The sequence below is a fragment of the Antechinus flavipes genome, chromosome 4 (assembly GCF_016432865.1).
Source record: "Antechinus flavipes isolate AdamAnt ecotype Samford, QLD, Australia chromosome 4, AdamAnt_v2, whole genome shotgun sequence".
Classification (NCBI taxonomy): domain Eukaryota; kingdom Metazoa; phylum Chordata; class Mammalia; order Dasyuromorphia; family Dasyuridae; genus Antechinus; species Antechinus flavipes.
In genome coordinates, this window is record NC_067401.1 from 304,671,631 (window position 1) to 304,684,809 (window position 13,179).

Genomic DNA, 13,179 nt, shown 5'->3' on the forward strand with positions numbered 1-13,179 from the left:
ACTATCTCATATGGGTACATACGTTTTAGATCTAAATAGTCTCTCTTAACAGTTATGTAACCCAATATCTGCATTTAAAAACGAGAAACCTTAGTCCCACACAGATTAAGTAATTTTTTCAAGATCACACAAGTAAGTAAACTGAGTCAGAGATCAAACCTACATCATCTAGATTCAAATCCAACCATCTTTCATTGAACTAACTTACATCTTAATTCCATGAAATAAATGTGCTATACCTAGAAAGATTCAGTTCAAAATTTCTCTGATTTAACTGGGTATCACAAAAAAGTTCTTCAAAATATCATTTTAAGAGTAAGAATTAGATTGCTTTAGCAATGTCATTGTGTTGCGTGCTATCAAGTGAGTTTAATTGTTTCATGATGAGTATCTTTAGGTTTTCAATTAAATCTCTTCCTAATTCACAAGAGCAGTTAGGTGGCACAATTATAACACCAAGCCTGGAGTCTGGAAGACCTGACTTCAAATTTGGCCTCAGATACTTATTAGCTTTTGACCCTGGCCAAGACACTTAAAACTCTTTGCCTCGGTTTCCTCATTTTTATAATGAGCTGGAGAAGGAAATAGCAATTCAAAAAAATCCTAAATGGGGTCACACGCAAGAAAACCCTAAATAGTGTCAGACATAACTGAACAACAATTATCAAAAGTTATTAATCAGTTGTTCCCCATTAGAGGTAGAATACATAGAGTATGTCACAACAGTTTTTCCCTTGCATTTCAAGATAAACATTCTGTTAAGTAGGTATTTAAATTCTCTTATTGTATGTTTCTATTTATTTTAATAGGAGTAGAATATGAGGCATGTTTTATCTTCCTGAAAATTAAAATGGAATACCTTGAAGAAAATATAAAAAAAAACTTTAACTCAAATGAAAATTTAAAGCCACTGATTTCATGAAGTCATCTAATGTTTAAAAAGGGCAAAAGGTATTTATCAAGGATCAAATGAGAATGCAAGTAAAGTGTTTCACAGAGCTGAAATTACTACATAAATGTATATTATTATAACTGTCACCAGCATAGATTAAGAAATAATTTTTTAAAAATAAATTTCCATGTGGTATACAGTAGAAAGATCACTGGGAATGGAATTGGCCTAGATTGAAAATCTATTTGCAATAGTGGATTTGGAGTGAGAGGCCTTCAATTAATGAATTGGCCTTGTAAAAATATTTTTTTCAAAGGTTCTTGGATAAATTAATATCCTAGTAGTCTTTAATTTTATTCCTCATTTGTAAAATAGCTTAATAATGATTCTGTTTATACTACAGAATAGCTTAAAAGGAGTTGAAAGTAAATATTATCAGTAAACAATGCATAAATTTGCATTTTGTTTATATATGTATATATGTGTATTAAGAACCTGTATTTCACAATAGAATGGGTTTTAAAAGTCATATATTCCACCTCTATTATTTTACAAATAAGAAACTGAGGGTGACTGAGGTTCAGTGTTTTGCACAAGGAGAAACAAGCAGTAAGTTACCAAGGCAAGATTGAAACCCATCTCTCTTAACTTTTATTCAGATTCACACTCTCTCTAAGAGTATCTTTTTATTAATTATTTTTACTGTTGACCCCAAATAATACTTTTTTGTATTCTCCATCAAGGAAATAAAGCATAATTAGTGACAGTGAAACTATTAGACCATAACATTATAAATATCCCTCTCTCATAATTGCTCTTATGTGATTTTTAAAAACATAATATCAATAACTAATATTATAAGAACAGTAGTTATAGCAAGCAAATATATAGTGTTTTAAGATTTTCAAAGCACTTAAGATATTATTTCTTTTGATCTTCATAACAATCCCGAGAAGTAGATGTTTTTATTTTCATTTTTGTAACAGAAAACTGAGACAAACAAGGGGGTTAGTGACTTGCCCAGTATAATACAATTAATGAATGTCTGAGGGAGAATTTTAATTCAGTTATTCCTGATCTGAAGCTGATCAGTTATGTCTCATTTAACATATACTTCAATATACTGAAACAACTCACAGATTATGGCTTCATTTTTACACCAAACATCTAGTATAATTATTGGTACATAATAGGTAATTAATAAAGATGTATTGATTAGTTGATCATTGAGCTATTAGCAGCATGGTAAAGTGGGGAAAAAAACAGTGCTAGAATTGAAGTTAGAAATTCTGGGTTCAGATGCCAGCTGTCACTTAAGATTTTCAATTTTCTCATTAACAAAATGAGAGCATTGAAATGGATGGCCACAAACTTCAAGCTCAAAATCATCATGTTCTTTTTATGACAATGCATTACAATTAAAGATTAGAGAAATAACACATTTTATTTGGATAGGAACAATATATTTGATAGAATATGTTTTGGGCAGCTAGATGCCACAGTTGGTAGTATCCTGAGCCTGTGTCAACAAGACACATTTTCCTAAATTCATATATGATCTCAGACATATGGGTCAGATATATGACCCTGGGAAACTCACTTAACCCAGTTTGCTTTAGCTCTTCTATAAAATTAGCTGGAGAAGAAAATGGTGAACCAATGGCCAAGAAAATGGCAAATGGGGTTATGGAGAATCTGACAAGACTGAATCAACTGAAAAACAAGCTCAATTCTTGATATACTTGTGGATAAGAGAGAGAGATGTAGACTGAGTGGTGGTGTAGTTGGTGGTTATAGAATTGGTTGAATGGTTATCCCCAAAGAATTCTGATTATTGGATCTATGTAAATATGTCTCTAGTAGTGTTACAAGATTCTGTCCCTCAACTTCTTGGCCATGTTCTGTTCAGTAATTTGGTTCCTAACGAGTTGGATAAAGGAATAGGAGTGTTGCTTTTCAAATTACATAATGAACAGCACAGATATAGTGATCTCTCATATTGAGCAAAAGAATTGCAACACAAGAGTCACCATTTAATAATTAGCAAAGAACTGGGTTCAAAGTAATAGTGAGGGTTCATATTCTGTTTCTCAAAAATCCTACCTGTAACACTGAATGAGTCAGTTACTATTTCAGTGTCCTAGGCAACTCCATAACTATTCTTGGTAGAATAATTGCTGAGTTGTATTAATAGGGTTTCTCACCACAGGTCTAAACAAACAAAAAAGGAAAAAGAATAAAAAGAAATCTAGCTCCACTGATAAAAATTATGTACTACATCTAAGAACATAAAATTTCATAGAGATTTATTCCAACTCTTAAATCTGAGTGCTTTAAAATTGACATTATAAATACAGGATGGAGGAGATAATAGCTAATAATACAGTTCATGTACAAACCCCTGAAGATTTTAGTGAACTTACAAGCTCACTGTTGGTTTACATGATGCAAAATGTCAATTAAAAAACTAAAATAATCTTAGACTACCTTAATAGACAAATAATTTTCAGAACTAGAAAATGAGAGTCTCATACTTCCATGGTAAGACTACATCTAGAGTATTATGCTAAATTCTAGGCATTACATTTTAAAGACACTGGCAAGATAGAAAGACTCTAGAAGAGGCCAATCAGTATGAGTCAGTGCCTAACACTATGAAATATGAGTATTCATTGAAGAAATGGGAAGTATTTAACCTGGAAAGAACACTTCTGCACAGGGAGCATGAGAGAAGTCAAAAAATTAATAAATATTTATTGTGCATTTATTATGCGTCAGGCACATTATTTGCTGATAATAAAAGAAATAAAAATAAAAAAATAAAAATCAGGTCCTGAATATAGTATCTGATTCAAGTATGCAAAGAGCAGTTACACGATAGTATAATCTTTATTCTGCTTGACCATTGTAAACAGAATAAAGACCAATGGACTGAACTTACCAAAAAAAAAAAATGAACTGGATTCCATGTATATGTTATAACTGTCACAAATTATAATAGGCTGTTTTGGGAGATGGTAAAGTCCTATCACTAGAAGCCTTCTAAATGGTCTAGTGGAAATTCCTATTAATTGAGAGGGAAGAACTCTATGGTCTCTGAGTTGCCATCAAATGCTGATATTCTATAATTCTTTGACTTGGAGAATAAAAGCAGGAGACTCTCTTATAATTATAACTATATTATATATATGTATATATATAACTATATAATTATAACTATATTATAACTCTCTTATAATTAAAATAATAATATCACTCTACTAGAGTACAATACTCTACAAGGTACAGTAGTACTTGAATGTATCTTAGCTCTCTCATGCAAAGTTGGTTTATTTTATGGAATTAACACTTTTGAAATAAAAGATTTTCTTTCTGGGAAAAGAGAGAAGAAATGTCTGGTTAGCCTCAATATGACTCAAAGCATTTTTGTTATCCTTTGATAACCTTTAGCTCTTTTTTGAGTTAAACCCATGAATTGTTGTTGCAAGAGCAAATCATGTTGAATAATAGCAGGTAAAAAATATTGCTGTCACAATATAATCAGTCGAAGAGTCAGGAGGATAAACTGATTTATTATTGATGATATTGGGCTGGCACATAGAACAAAAACCTGGCTGTGAGTTCCTTAAAATATTTCTTTTGTTCTCAGCAGCCTTTTTTTCCTCAGGAAGTAATGAAGTGCTTGGTACAGTTTGCCTGTTCTCATCTTGGAGTGAAAACTTGAGTTACATGAGTATAGACCAGCCCAGATGGCAGGCTCAAATTCTCTGTGGCACAGGGAAGCAATCACTAATGGAGCAATGAATTTAAAGGTTATTGTCTTCTGCCTGTCTGAATCCAGTGTTTTCCTCCTCGTGCAGTTGTCTTTCTAAAGGAGATAATGTCAACGCGCTTCATTTTTTTTACCTTGCTCAGCTGCTTTGGTTGATTTCTCTTCCTTCTTTCCTGTGGTTGCTGCAAAACAAAGATAAGGCTCAACTAAGACTTCTTGTTGTACTGGAAGCCCCTGAAGGCAGAAATTGTCCACAATAAATTCAATGTTTATATAAGTCTCTAAAACAAATATTTTTCATGTTTTTAAAGGCATCAAAATAATTCTCCCCAATCTATGATGTAGATTAGATACCATAATTTTTTATGTAAAAATGTAGAGGAAAAAAGGGAAAGATGGGTTTGGGGTCTTACCCAGCCTGATGATTAACTCAAATCTCCTTTTCTAGTTTTTTTTGGTTTTTTTCTTTGACAAACAAAGCAAACGCCTTGAGCTTGACAGATTTGCAATTAATTACTTACATTCTAGGCTATCTTGAAAGCTCTTTAGTGCCTTGAAAATGTCAGCTGAGTGGTTCTTCAAATACAATCTAGACAGAACCTAATCAAGCTGCATGGGTTTGAGATTTAGATTGGGATTTATTCCACTTGAATCTTAGATGGATGAAGTCATCCTAAAAGAACTAAAGGATGAACTGGTATATAACTCAGGATTAATTTCACTTGACTGAGGCATGCTATATTCATTAAGTTCATTGGAGGATCTTATTTGAATGTTGAATATTTGAACATTAAAAGAGTAATGGAATTAGTCATCAAAATAAATTTCATCTGGAAAATAAAACTAATTTATGTCTTGCAATGTGGAACATGAATGTAAAATTTGTCAAAGTGCTTATAAATGCCTAGATGACAAAGAACAAAGTCCTTTTCATAACTGTATCTCAATGTTTCCCAACATACTCTGTAAGTCTGAAATCTTCCATCAATATGCCTTTGTTAAGTGTCTATTATATACCAGTTAGTGTGCTAAATACCAGGGGGAAAAGACAAAACTGGGCATTCCCCTTTTGTCACAAAAGAATGCAGTAACTTGCTGTATAGGATTATCTGACTTTTGTCTTTTTTCTCCCATGTGTAGTGCAATGCCTGCACATAGAAAGCAATTATAGTGAATGAATAAATGAACCTGAAAATGTTTCCTTGAAAACATAAACATCTATAGAGAATGCATATATATATATATATATATATATATATATATATACACATATATATATATGGCAAAAGACTGTCTTTTATGAAATTATATAACAAGACTGTAGCAAATGCTGTAATATTGCGTTACTAGTCTAGATATTGCTAACACATGGTGCCAGTTAAGACTAAATCAAGGAGTTCTGCTTTAGTCAAATATGGTATAAAGATAGCAAGTATCACAATACCTTCTATTATGGGCATCTGGGAAACCATCACATATAAAACATATTTGGGTGGTTTATTTAATATTAAATATTTTGTTCCTTTTAACTTCTATTCATTTAGAACCAGACAGATAAAAAATGGAAGAAAGAGATAAAGGTTTCATTCAAGTGAATATTCCCAAGCCCGTTATATACAATGTCAATTATATACATGTTTATTGTATATACTTATGTACATTTACATACTATACCACATACTATGTGCATATACACATATACATTCTCTATTTGAGCAAACTATACTTGAAAAAAATAGATCCAAAGATTTTATTGCTTAAAGTCTTTCTCTTTTTTCCTCTTTTACATTTTAAAGACTTTATTGATTTCCCCCCCTCATTGTCATTTCCCTATGATTTTCACTCTAAAGAACATTCTCTTAAAACAATAAGTACAGTCAAGCTAAATAAAACAACAGATTGTCCATTCCTGAAAAGGTGTAGTGCATTCTATATTGCCTGTAGTCTCTTCATACAGTATAATTACACTCAGATTCAATCTAAAACAATTAAACTAGTATTGCAACTTCTTATTGTGTGCAAAGCATTCATTTATTCATTTCATCAATATTAATCAAGTATTAGTGTAAAGATCAATAGACTAGCAGTCAAATATCTTGGCTCTGAAACAGTAATCACGTGTGGAGCAAATCAACTTCTCTGCATTTTCAGAATTTCAGTGTATAAGAAACACACACATATTTCATGTTGCTGAGAAATTTTCAGTAGCATCTACCTATTCATGGCCTCATATCATTGCAAAGATAATGAAATGGTTTGTCATTTCCTTATTTAGCTCATTTTAAAGTTGAGGGAACCAAACAAACACAGTTATGTGACTTTCCCAGTCATACAGATAATTAGTATCTGAGGTCAGTATGGAAAATAGATGACAACTTAAGAGCTGTATAAATGTAAACTTTTAAAGGAAGCCATATTGGGTGATACGAGGCAAAAAGTGACAAAAATTAAATACCCTAATAAGAATCTCACAATATGTGCTATACTTATCAAATGAGCAATATAGAAAATAAAACTATCAGTTACCATTGACTAAAAAAGACAATGAACTCTAGATGTATAAATGTATACAAATATATACAAATGTATAAAATATATCCTATACATTTATACACTATATATAAATATGTATACCTATATAAAATTATACATTGTATACATTTATATATTGTCTCAATATATTAAAAAGATACCAAGAATTCATTGCTCTAGGAAAGAACCCACTCCCATTTGGTCAAATTAATTTATTTTATTAAGGCTGGGGCTATAAGACTCATGCAGTACATTATGGATCATCAGTAAAACATGCACCAAAAGAAAATCAGTGTACACAAAAGAACCACAATAGGTTGGTACGAGCACTTTATCTTAAATATACCTAATTTTAAAAAAAATACACCATAGAGATAAATAATATGCATTGATTGACTGGAAACTATTTTTTCAGAAGGCAAATTGAACCTAAAATTTTTTGAAGGAACATTCTGTCTACTCCCCAGAAGATCTCTGAGAGATGAGAGTTTAGAAAGAACAGTATGTTTTTGTGTGTTTCTGGGAACATTTAACATTATGTGGTACACTGTAAATAATTACAGGGAAAATAAGTGGATCTGGGACCAAAAACCAAACCCTTTACAACATTCTCTACATATTTGGAACATTGTGTTCAATTCTAGTTATAAGCAGGATTTGTGAACATCTAGAAAAAAGAAAATAATAATTACAAAAAAAACCAGTATGCCCCTTGAGAATGTAATCCCCAACTAACATAATTCCTCTTTTATTTTGATAATATTACCAGGTATCAAGGTACGTACACACACACACACACACACACACACACACACACACAACAAATATAGTTTCACTAGATTTTAACAAAACTTATTGTATCTTGCTATCTTTGTAATTGCCATCACTTTGGTTGAGTCCTTTCAATGTCACCATAACTATGAATCTTTAGGGTTTCAATGTATCAATGCCCATTATCCCTTTAACATAGATTTAAAGAGAATCCTTATAAAGTCATGGTCAAGTGACTTGCAACAATTATTTCAATTTCTTTTGAATCTCATTTTATTCTTTCTACCTAAATGTCATTCCTTATTCCCTATTATAGTATTCACATTCTCAGAAAGTCATTTTAGGCTTAAATTATTTAAATTCTAATCCAATTCAGAAGTGGTCCTATATGCTTTACATTTAATGCCTGAAAAATTGTTTGTGCAGATGAATTGTGAAATGCCACCTCCTTCATTACTTGTACCTGCAGTCTACCCAGCCTAATAGAGACTGATACAGAAATCACCAGAAGATCACAGGTGGCTAACCATCCTTTTCCTTCAGGATTCTAGAGCAATATGATGTTACTAAATTTATTTCCATAATACATTACTTTTCTGACTGAGGTCACATGATCATATTATTCATATTACATACCTATTTCATCCTAAATACCCCACTCTGTTATTCACTATGATATATACAAGTTTAATGACTGCCACCTCTGTATGGATAATTTTCTCTTAACAAGCATCCATTAATATAATATCAGTAATATATAATGCCAGAATAATGAAAGAGGACTACTTAAAAACACATCAAAACCCAATTTTGATGGATTGTAATTAATAACCTCTCAAATACTTATTTGATCAAACTATATATACAAGGATTCTAATTAGTCTAAGCAAAAGGCAAAAATGGTGAAAAAAATTTTGAAAGTCATACTGTCATTTTAAAGCAGGACTTAGTTATCTCATTAGTCTTTATATGGAAATTAATTATTGTATTTAACAAACTCATGAAGTTATTTCTAGAATTAATTTTGGCAAATTTAGCAAATTCATCAAGTTATTTCTTTTTTATTATAGCTTTTTATTTACAAGAGATATGCATGGGTAATTTTTCATCATTGACCCTTGTAAAACCTTCTGTTCCAACTTTTCCCTTCCCTTCCCCCACTTTCTCCCCCAGATGGCAGGTAGATCAATACATGTTAAATATGTTAAAGTACATGTTAACTAATATATATGTATATATATATATTGTATATATATAAAATAACTGTATGTATATGTGTGTGCATGTATATTATATATATACATATGTATATACGTATATATATAATATACATGCACACACATATACATACAGTTATTTTGCCACACAAGAAAAATCGGACTTAGAAATAAAGTAAAATTAACCTGAGAAGGAAATAAAAAATGCAAACAGACAAAAACAGAGGGAGTGGAAATGCTGTGTTGTGGTTCACACTCATTTCCCAGAGTTCTTTCACTGGGTGTAGCTGGTTCTCTTCATTATTGAACAAATGGAACTTATTTGGTTAATCTCATTGTTGAAGAGAGCCACAGCCATCAGATTTGATGCAGTATTGTTGTTGAAGTATATAATGATCTCCTGGTCCTGCTCATTTCACTCAACATCCAGTTCCTGTAAGTCTTTCCAGGCCTTTCTGAAATCATCCTGCTGGTCATTTCTTATAGAACAACAATATTCCATAACGTTCGTATACCACAATTTATTCAGCCATTCTCCAATTGATGGGCATCCACTCAATTTTCAATTTCTAGCCACTACAAAAAGGGCTGCCACAAACATTTTTGCACATACAGGTCCCTTTCCCTTCTTTAAGATCTCTTTGGTATATAAGCCCAGTAGTAACACTGCTGGATCAAAGGGTATGCATAGTTTGATAACTTTTTGGTTATAGTTCCAAATTGCTCTCCAGAATGGCTGGATGTATTCACAATTCCACCAACAATATATCAGTGTCCCAGTTTTCCCATATCCCCTCCAATATTCAGCTTTATCTTTTCCTGTCATCTTAGCCAATCTGAGAGGTATGTAGTGTTATTTCAGAGTTGTCTTAATTTAATTAATTACTTAACCAATTAATTAATTGATTGATTTCTCTGATTAATAATGGCTTGGAGCATCTTTTTATATGGCTAAAAATAGTTTCTATTTCTTCATATGAAAATTGTCTGTTCATATCCTTTGACCATTTTTCAACTGGAGAATGGCTTGATTTCTTATAAATAGGAGTCAATTCTCTATATATTTTAGAAATGAGGCCTTTATCATAATCTTTGATTGTAAAAATGTTTTCCCAGTTTATTGCTTCCCTTCTAATCTCGTCTGCATTAGTTTAGTTTGTACAAAACCTTTTTAATTTGATATAATCAAAATTTTCTATTTTGTGATCAATAATGATCCCTAGTTCTTCTTTGGTCATAAATTCCTTCCTCTTCCACAGGTCTGATAGGTAAACTAATTTATTTATAATCAAATTCTTTATGCCTAGGTCATGAACCCATTTTGACCTTATCTTGGTGTACAGTGTTGGATCCCTGCCTAGTTTCTGCCATATTAATTTCCAATTTTCCCAGCAATTTTTATCAAACAGTGAGTTCCTATCCCAAAAGCTGGGTCTTTGGGTTTGTCAAGCACTAGATTATTAAAGTTATTGACTGTTTTGTCCTTTGGACCTAACTTATTCCACTGATCAACTAGTCTGTTTCTTAGCCAATACCAAATGGTTTTAGTAACCACTGCTTTATAATATAGTTTTAGATCAGGTACGGCTAGGCTACCTTCATTTGATTTTTTTTTTTCATTAATTCCCTTGAAATTCTTGACATTTTGTTTTTCCAGATGAATTTTGTTGTTTTTTCCTAGGTCATTAAAATAGTTTTTTTGGGAGTTTGATCGGTATAGTGCTAAATAAATAGATTAGTTAAGATAGTATTGTCATCTTTATTATATTCGCTCAACCTATCAATGTTTTTCCAATTGGTTAGATCTGACTTTATTTGTTTGGAAAGTGTTTTGTAATTTTGTTCATATATTTCCTGACTTTCCCTTGGCAGATAGATTCCCAAATATTTTATACTATCAGCAGTTACTTTAAATGGAATTTCTCTTTGTATCACTAACTGTTAGATTTTGTTAGTAATATATAAGAATGCTGATGATTTATGTGGGTTTATTTTGTATTCTGCAAATTTGCTAAAGTTGTGGATTATTTCTAATAGCTTTTTAGTAGAATCTCTGGGGTTCTCTAAGTATACCATCTGCAAAGAGTGATAATTTGTTTTTCTCATTACCTACTCTAATTCCTTTAATCTCTTTCTCAACTCATTGCCGAAGCTAGCATTTCTAATACAATATTGAATAGTAATGGTGATAATGGGCAACCTTGTTTCACTCCTGATCTTATTGGGACTGGTTCCAGTTTAAACCCCTTACACAAGATGCTTACTAAAGGTTTTAAATAGATGCTACTATTTTTTTTTTAGTCCATTTATTCCCATACTCTCAAGTTTTTTTTTTTTTAATAGGAATGGGTGTTGGGTTTTATCAAATACTTTTTCTGTATCTACTGAGATGATCATATGGTTTTTGTTAATTTGGTTATTGATATAGTCAATTATGCTAATAGTTTTCCTAATATTGAACCAGCCCCGCATTTCTGGTATAAATCCTACTTGGTCATGGTTTATTATCCTGGGGATGATTTTCTGTAATCTTTTTGCTAATATTTAAGGTTTTAGCATCAATATTCATTAGGGAGATTGGTCTATAATTTTCTTTCTCTGTTTTCAACCTACCTGGTTTAGGTATCAGTACCAGGTCTATGTCGTTAAAGGAATTTGGTAGGAGTCTTTCATTCCCTATTTTTTCAAACAGTTTATATAACATTGGAGTTAATTGTTCTTTAAATGTTTGATAGAATTCACATGTAAATCCATCTGGTCCTGAGGATTTTTTCTTAGGAAGTTGATTAATAGCTTATTCTATTTCTTTTTCTAAAACGGGACTATTAAAACAATTTGCTTCCTCCTCTGTTAATCTGGGAAGCCTATATTTTTTAGAGGTAATCGTCCATTTTACTTAGGTTCTCAAACTTATTGGCATAAAGTTGGGCAAAGTAACTCCTAATTACTGCTCTAATTTCCTCTTCATTAATGGCGAGTTCTCCTTTTTCATTTTTAAGATGAACAATTTGATTTTTCTCTTTCCTTTTTCTAATCAAATTTACCAAAGGCTTATTTATTTTATTGTTTTTTTTTTTTATAAAACCAACTCTTAGTTTTATTTATTAATTCAATAATTTTTTACTTTCAATTTTATTAATTTCCCCTTTTTATTTTAGAATTTCAAGTTTAATATTTGATTGGGGAGGAGTTTTAATTTGCTCTTTTTCTAGCTTTTTAAGTTGCAAGTCCAATTCATTGATCTTCTCTTTCTCTATTTTATTCAAGTAAGCCTGCAGAGATATAAAATTTCCCCTTATTACTGCCTTGGCTGCATCCCACAAATTTTGGTAGGATATCTCATTGTTGTCATTCTTTTGGGTGAAATTATTACTTATGTCTATGATTTGCTGTTTCACCCATTCATTCTTTAGGATGAGATTATTTAGTTTCCATTTACTTTTTGGTCTAATTACCCCTACCTTTTTGCTGAATGTAGTTTTTATTGCATCATGATCTGTAAAGAATGCATTTACTAGTTCTGCATTTAATTTTGAGGTATTTATGTCCTAATATATGGTCAGTTTTTGTATAGGTTCCATGAACTGCTGAGAAGGAAGTGTATGCCTTTCTGTCTCCATTCAGTTTTCTCCAACGATCTATCATACCTAATTTTTCTAATATTCTATTTACCACTTTAACTTCCTTCTTATGTTTTGTGGCTTGATTTATCTAATTCTGAGAGTTCAAGGTTGAGCTCTCCCACTATTATAGTTTTGCTGTCTATTTCTTCTTGCTACTCTCTTAATTTCTCCTTTAAGAATTTAGATGCTATACCACTTGGTGCATATTTGTTTAGTCTTCATTGTCTGTGCTACCCTTTAGCAAGATATATTTTCCTTCCTTATCTTTTTTAATTAGATCAATTTTTTGCTTTTGCTTGATCTGAGATAAGGATGGCTACCCCTGCTTTTTTTACTTCACCTGAAGCATAATAGATTCTGCTCCAGCTTTTT

The 13,179-nt window shown here is 31.5% G+C and overlaps 1 protein-coding gene across 24 annotated transcripts in view; it reads right to left on the reverse strand.

Annotated features, from left to right (window-relative positions):
- The window catches only part of TRDN (triadin), a 517,197-nt gene that overhangs the window by 126,474 nt on the left and 377,544 nt on the right, over positions 1–13,179 (reverse strand). For all 24 annotated transcript variants that reach the window (XM_051997667.1, XM_051997655.1, XM_051997656.1 and 21 more), the window contains one exon: positions 4,799–4,846. In XM_051997667.1, the coding sequence (XP_051853627.1) occupies positions 4,799–4,846 (48 nt within the window). The remainder of the gene's footprint in view (positions 1–4,798; positions 4,847–13,179) is intronic.